A 7632-nucleotide genomic window follows, 5' to 3' on the forward strand; every position below is an offset into this window, starting at 1 on the left:
TGTCCTTCTCATGCGTTATTACAACACTTCGTGCTAAAGGCTATCTACTTCTTCTCAAAGCTTTGTTCACTCCATAGCTTTGTTCGGTCATTGAAGGGGAAAAGAACTGGTACAGTGTATGTGGATACCCTCTATGGCCCTACATAAATGCACTTAATTATCAGGTCTTCTTCGTTCTAATCGCAATCCAGTCATGTAGTAAGTGCTATCAAAACCAGTAAAAGTTACCCAGGGCCATATAGAGCTCTTCCCAACTGGATCTCATTCTCCACTCTTTGAACGACTGAGTACAGTCTGGAAAAGATGTCTTTGATTATCTCTTCCTTACAATTTGTCTTTAAGTTAACAAAAACACATTTACCCACCTTCTCTGTTAAGTTGTATTTTATTGCAGTTTTGCTTGTCATTTACTCTATCAATTGAAATTAAAAATTGCTGTGTGTGGATGTGTTCTAGGTGTGCATGCATGGGATCATGCTTAATAAATAATTTAAATAAACGGCAGATGACAAGAAAATAAACATCCATATTCTCGCTATAAAAGTAAAATAAATAAATCAGATCTTGTAATTCTGCTTATCTTAACATTTAAATAAGACTATTTTTCCTCAAAGAACACTTTTGAACCCTATCAATATTTCTATGAAATTATAAAGGTTTCTACAAAAAAATAATTTCTAAGAACTCTAACAGTCTAAGAACATAATCTCTACACAAGTGACTGTAATAACTAAATAGAGAGTTCCATTTTACTCTTTTGAATTTACTTTTAGTTTTCCACAAAACTAATTATTTATTCCTGTAAATGTTTCATCCCCCTACTCCTGAGGAAGCCCAAAAAAGCTCAATACCCACCACATGGACAAAATCCACGTATGAAACTAAAAAAATAATAGCTATTTCAACTTGAAGTTGATAATGCAAATCACACACAAAAAACGAGAAAATAATGTTAATTATTATTCAAATTTCATACACTGTACGAATTCTGATTTTCTGATTGGTTGATTTGTGCCACGTGACACTGAGTTATAACGAAACAACCGCCTTGACGTCATTATCGTGGTGTAAATTCAATACACCACTGTCTTTACACCGTGTCTTCGGGCGACTCGAAGTTTGACGATTTGTCCGAAGCAGACATCGATTCCCTCATTGATGATGCAGTTCCTAAAAACACCAAGAAAGCAACTGCTTGGGGAATATCTGTTTTCAAAGGTAAGGTTGCGAATTTTAAATTTTTCATTCACGCTAGTTGTCTGGTTTACCTAGTATATAGTTGTTTCAGTGTAGTGTTTCTTTGTGCAGTGTATTCAATTTGAATAATAAAAATGTTAACGCACTCGTTGCTCTTGAATTATCGGAATTTACCTGCACTCGTTCACTAACAATGAACTCGAAATTTTCAATACCGCACTCGGCGGCCTCGTGCGGTATTGAAATTTCTCGTTCATTGTTAGTGAAATCGTGCAGGTAAATCCCGGTAATTCACTCGCCGAGTGCGTTAACCTGTAATTAACCCATTGACAACTGGGATTCAGGACTTAAGGTGGCTCCCTACCGTTTTCCGAAGAAAAAGATCAAAATTTTGAAATATGTGAAATTAAAGCAACACGATGTTTCTTCTGAAGTGTTAGTCACTGCAATTGATGAAAAATGTAATTTTACCTAACAAATAAATGCAAATCAGCGGAAAATGCTAAATATAGTGACCGAGCTCCAGGACAGGGGACTGGAAACTAGACATTTCAAAAGCCTTTTTCCAAAACCTAGCCGTACGACCAGGTTCAAAATTTTGGGAATTAGCAAACAATATGAAGACGAAAACCGTCAACATTTTTTTCAAGGATCTATCAGTTTTTCAGTTATGATCAAAATAGTCCAAAAACCGCGCTTTTGTCATTTGCGAAAAACCTGACAGATTTAAGTATTCATTTTTACACATGATTATTTTTTCTCACTAAGGAAATCCTGAAATTTTAAGGAGGGGTCATACAGCTAGTTTTTGAGAAAAAAAAAACCTTTGAAATGTCTAGTCCTTCCCCCTCCAGGAGCTCAGTCACTATATTTAGCATTTTTCAATGATTTTCATTTCTTTGTTAGGTAAAATTACATGTAACATCAATTGCAGTGACTAGCACTTCCGAAGAGACATCCTGTTGCTTTAATTCACAGATTTCAAAATCTTGGTCTTTTTCTTCGGAACACTGTAGTAAGCTACCTTAATAAATTATACTCTGTCTCATGTCTCAGGCCAGACAATTTTACTTGACCTGGAGAGTGTAAACTGCAGGTTAGGCTTGCAGGTCATTGCTTCACCATGAGAGCTGAGACAACCCAAACCTTTACTAATGCAAACATTAGGCCTACACATACTGTTTTAGATAATGTTTAAGCCTAAGGTTAGCATTGTTGTAAAGGTTTGGCTTGTTTCTGTTATGGTAAAACAATGAGCTGCAACCTGCACTTTCTAGGAAAGAAACCTAATGCATGCCAATTGCCAAATGTACATCTTAAGGCTGATGCCATCCCAGTTCTGCAAATAAAATTTCATCAATTGCAGAAAAAATTAATAACTTAGTCTACAGGTACAAAAAAGTGATGTATGAGAATTTTATGACCCACAAAAAGTGAATGTTTCAGTGAAAGTTCTTGTTATAGCTGCTTGAAATTCCTTAATGTTATTCTGAATGATATGAATGCTATTATTAATAATCTTGAACAGATTAGAACAGAAGCGAGAAAATCAAGTGTTCCAGTGTGGACACCTGATCAAGCACATTGTACTTCAGAAAAATGTTGGAACTGACCCCAAGATTTGGTAAATAAATAATTCAGATTTTCCATCCTTTCTCCTTTATCTTGTATGGAAGAACGCATAATCTAATGTCTTTTTTATCCCATGTACAGCCTTACCAAAAATAGTTGGTTTCCTGAAGAAAGTGCTACCTTCTTAGTGGCTCTAAGCCTGGGCTACGATGTTGCAGTTTCCATTAAAATGCCTTTCAGGTGCTTTATATCTGGCTGCACTGCGTACTTTACCAAACGTAGGGCTTTCCAACTGACTGCCTTATGTTATAGTTCAAAAAAACTAACTCTTGTGAATCATGGTCCTTTTTCTCCTTGCTTTTAAAGACCTCAGTTTACCAAGATTTTCCTCAGTCAATGTGTCTCCTGGTCTCAGCTCCAGTGCTCTTATATAGCTCTTCTCTGCTTCATCCAGTTTTCCCTGCACATGCAACATGGCTCCAAGATTCATGTGCGCAGCAGGATTCTGCAATTTTACAGAAATCGTGATTTTAAAAAGGAAAGGAAACTGTTCCTTGTTTAACCCTTGCAGAGGGCACTCCCAAGAGTGACCCACAGGAGTACATGTATGTAATGGACTGAAAATTGCGAAGTTCACTCCATGTTTTTTTCAAAATGATGAAATGAATAGTGGTAACTACAGACTGGTTTCATTGCTCAGTATTTCAAGTAAAATCTTAGATTCCATCATAAATTATATCTACAAAGAAAAATTTAGTGAAAGACAGGTAGTGCATGCGTATACTGCTCTGGATACTCAACCGAATTATTATTGATACCCTGCAGAAACAAGGAGGATTAGGAAGTGAGTTCAGGCTTTGTGGTAGCAGTAGCCTTAGGTTAGTAGGTTTTTAGAAAGCCTTTGATATTGTGTCTTGTCCTAAAATGTTTGGGAAACGAAACTAGAATGAGACTTTTACATTTAGAACTTGTCCTCTCTTGGATTGGCTTAAAAGCTGTCGGAAGGATAGGCAGCAATTCACAATATTATTGTTAACAGAGCCAAATCCAAGATTCAACCAGCCTAAGTGATTCTACAGATTCTGTCGACAAAACACTGGCACGATGTGAGCTAAAATAAATGAAATGAGCTTATTTGATTTTGGGCAAAATGCTGAGGTTTACTATTAAATATTTTGCTGCAACGCTATGCTAAACCTTTCTATTATCAAAAGCATCTGAGTTATCTAATGGATAGTAATTTCTTCAGCAGAAATTTGAGGAGCACAACATTGTAGAGCCCACCACCCAGTGGGACAGTTTGTCTATAAAGAAATAATCATGATAAGAGGCCTACAGTAGCTAGTGCCCTGACAGTTCTAGCTAAACAGTACACTGTAGCTCTACAGGAAGAGTATAAATGACCGGTGTTATTAAAGGGCTGTCCAAATGTTCGCACCATTTCAACGCAACATCCTGCAACATTGTTGAGCACAACATGTTGCATATGTTTGGCCACCCTGTTGCGATATGTTGCAACTTGTTGGATCAAATTTGAAAATGGTCAAAATTTCCGGGCAAAATTTTGGATGTTGCATCATTGATGTTGTACTTGTTTGGCCACGTTCGCGCAACATTGTTGCACTAGGGCATGCATGTTAGGTCCACTTGTTGTGCACCAGGGGCCTAGAGCACATAAACATTGAATGTTGTGTTGAAAATGTTGCATGCGTTTTGCCAGCCCGTTCAACATGTGTCGCGACATCATGCAACAATATTGCAAGATATGTTACATTGAAATGTTGTGAATGTTTGGCCTCCTGCCTATAATTATAATAGATGTCTTTTCACCTGTTACCAAGCAACTAGATCATCATCGTTCTCACAACAGCACACTGTTACACCATTAACCAGTACACAACATGGTGAGGGACAGTTTGTCTATAGAGGACCTGATAAGCGACCTAGTTGCATGTAGCTCCCTAAGAGTTCTAATAGCTCGATGGGTAGAAAGCATCCGTTTAAGGAGGTGGTAGGTTTAAATCCTGCTTGGACTCTGATATTTGAGATGTTCTTTCATTCATAGCCAATTAGCAACTACATTGTTGTAAGATGATCATTCTCTCATCATTGTTGCACGGACTCACGAAAACGTTTCTGAAATGGCCGCTCATAGAAATAGGAGGAATAGAAACTAGCTAACATTACTGTGACGTCACTATTGGTGAGCTGAAGATTGATGGTGCCCAGTTGATTATATTCCACCAAACGTGTATGATCTCATAGACGAAGATCGAAGCAAGCAAAACCAAGGGCTCAGCAGGGCCATCGGGAATGGACTCGGAGCTTTATAGGAAAATCCTGTGCTCTAAGAACTGTAAGACCGAGGGTAAAATTCTAAGAGAAGAGATAGCCGTGTTCACAAGAAATCTGCTTAAGAAATCGTACCATCCATCTTTACTCGAAGCCTTTACATCTTGCAGGCTCATGCCGCTCGATAAGAACCCTGGAATAAGACCAATCGGTGTTGGAGAGGTCCTGAGGCGAATAGTGGGAAAAGCGGTCAGCGGTTTCTTAAAGGAGGAAATAAAAGAAGCGGCAGGTCCCATACAAGTTTGTGCTGGTCATAATGCAGGAGTGGAGGCTGCCATACATGCAATGAGCTAAGTGTTTGGAAAAAAAGGAACAGATGGGATTCTGTTGATCGATGCAAGTAACGCCTTTAACCAAATGAACAGGTTAGCTGCTTTGCATAATATCCAGATCGTATCACGAGCAAAGAAATGGCGCTCTATGTAATAAACACCCATAGAAGCCCATCTAGACTGTGTATCTGCGGTGGTGGTGAAATGCTTTCACAAGAAGACACTACGCAGGGGGATCCCCTAGCGATGCCATGGTATTCAGTCAATACATCTACAATGATTCAGAATCTGAGAGCGCACTGTCCGATAGTTAAACAGATGTGGCTTGCAGACGACTCTGCTGGAGGAGGGAGAATCACGCAGTTGTATGACTGGTACAAGCAATTGAGTAAAGAGGGTGAAAAGTTTGGATATATCGTGAACGGGTCCGCAAAGAGCTGGCTAATTGTTAAGTCTGAGGCACTTGCAGATGAAGGAAAGAGGGTGTTTGGAGATTAAGTCAATATAACAACTGAAGGTCAGCGCCACCTAGGAGCAGTCATTGCGTCGCAAGAATACAAAGATCAGTATTGTGACAAGAAAGTTCGCGTATGGAAAGAGGAAATCGAACGGCTCTCCCAAATTGCAAAGAGTCAGCCTCACACAGCGTACATTGCCTTCACAAAAGGGTACAAGTCAAAGTTCACCTACTTCATGCGCACTATAGAATCGTTTGAGGATTATGTCGATCCAATCCAGGAGGCGATTGACGACCTACTTCTTCCAACTTTATTCGGCCAATCAGAGCCTCTCCCTAACGAAGTGCGTCGACTTGTCGCCTTAACAACGGCTCAAGGGGGTCTGGGCATGCCAGATTTGAGAGCTGAGGCACCACAACAGTTGGCTGCTTCGAAGTCAATAACTACTGCGCACATAGATTCCATCACATCGCAGAGTGCATTAATTTTATGGCATCAGGCGAAAGATCTACGGAGGAGCTTAAGAGACATCATCAGTCACTTAAGAGGGCGCGTAACAAAGAGAAAATGGAAAGCATTGAGTCAACTCTTTCCCCAGATCTACTGCGACTTGTTAATCAATCGAGAGACAAGGGCGCAAGTTCATCGTTGAATGCGATGCCTCTCTCAGAACAGCGCTTAGCCCTGAATAAGCAGGAGTTCAGAGACTCGCTACGCTTACGGTATAATTTGCATCTAGTCGATCTACCAAGTCTATGCGTGTGTGGGGATAAATTTACTGAAGGCCATGTTCTCTCATGTAAAAAGGGGGCTTTGTAGCGCAGAGACATGATGGTGTCCGTAATTTATTAACGGCATTCATCAATAATTAGGTCTGCAACAATGTGGAAATCGAACCACGCCTTCAACCCCTCGACAACGAGCGTCTACATTTGAGAAGTGCTGTCAAAGGCTCTGAGGCAAGATTAGACATCAAGGCGGGAGGTTTCTGGTCAAGAGGAGTTACGCATGTTAACTCCAAGTGTTACCAGAACACGACAACATCTGAAGTATTCAAGGATCAAGAGGACGAGAAGAAAAGCAAGTAACAGCAGCGAATGCTAGATGTAGAGATGAGTTCATTCACACCTTTAGTGTTTGGAACCAATTGCGGAATGGGAAATGAGTGTCAGCGTTTCCTGAAGCATCTTGCAGATAAGATAGCTCAGAAGGACACCGAGCCGTATAACACTGTTATCGCATGGCTCAGGACACAAATCTCTTTGGAACTTCTAAGATCGGCACACACATGCGTGAGAGGTTCACGAACGCCTTTTCACAGCAAGATAGAACACTCCTTAGACTGCAAAATAAACGTCGCCACCGCGGGCATTTAAAGTTCTTGGGCAATTTTCAAGCTAAATGCTTTTGCATTATATATAATTTTGAATTTTTATGAAATTTCGTATATTAATTTCATCAATTGTATTTTGTAAATAATCTTGAATTGTGAATAAATTATTTGTTATTTATTCTCATAGGTACATACACCATAAAATAATTCTTATTATATAATAGTTTCATTAATTTCCAATTTGAACTAAGAGTAGATGAAAATAAACAAATATTATTATTGCTTGCCAAAAATGTGTTACCTGTGGGTTCAACTGAGCTGCTTTCTTGTAGCAATCCTCAGCCTTTTGGTTCTCACCAATTTCCCTAAAATAAGAAAACACACTTTTAAAAGAATGTCAAGAGACATCCTCTATGTACATACAATGTACCAGAACACTCAAAAGCAT

The 7632-nt window shown here is 39.2% G+C and overlaps 1 protein-coding gene across 1 annotated transcript in view; it reads right to left on the bottom strand.

Annotated features, from left to right (window-relative positions):
- Positions 1 to 366: 366 nt before the first annotated feature.
- Positions 367 to 7632, bottom strand: part of LOC138008329 (protein O-mannosyl-transferase TMTC2-like) — a 29936-nt gene continuing 22670 nt past the window's right edge. Inside the window, exons 15-16 of the mRNA XM_068855639.1 lie at positions 7486 to 7549; positions 367 to 3274 (exon numbers count right to left, since the gene is read on the bottom strand). Coding sequence (XP_068711740.1) covers positions 3092 to 3274; positions 7486 to 7549 — 247 coding nt within the window. The 3' untranslated portion in view covers positions 367 to 3091. The remainder of the gene's footprint in view (positions 3275 to 7485; positions 7550 to 7632) is intronic.

This window comes from Montipora foliosa, chromosome 6, assembly GCF_036669935.1.
Source record: "Montipora foliosa isolate CH-2021 chromosome 6, ASM3666993v2, whole genome shotgun sequence".
Classification (NCBI taxonomy): Eukaryota; Metazoa; Cnidaria; class Anthozoa; order Scleractinia; family Acroporidae; genus Montipora; species Montipora foliosa.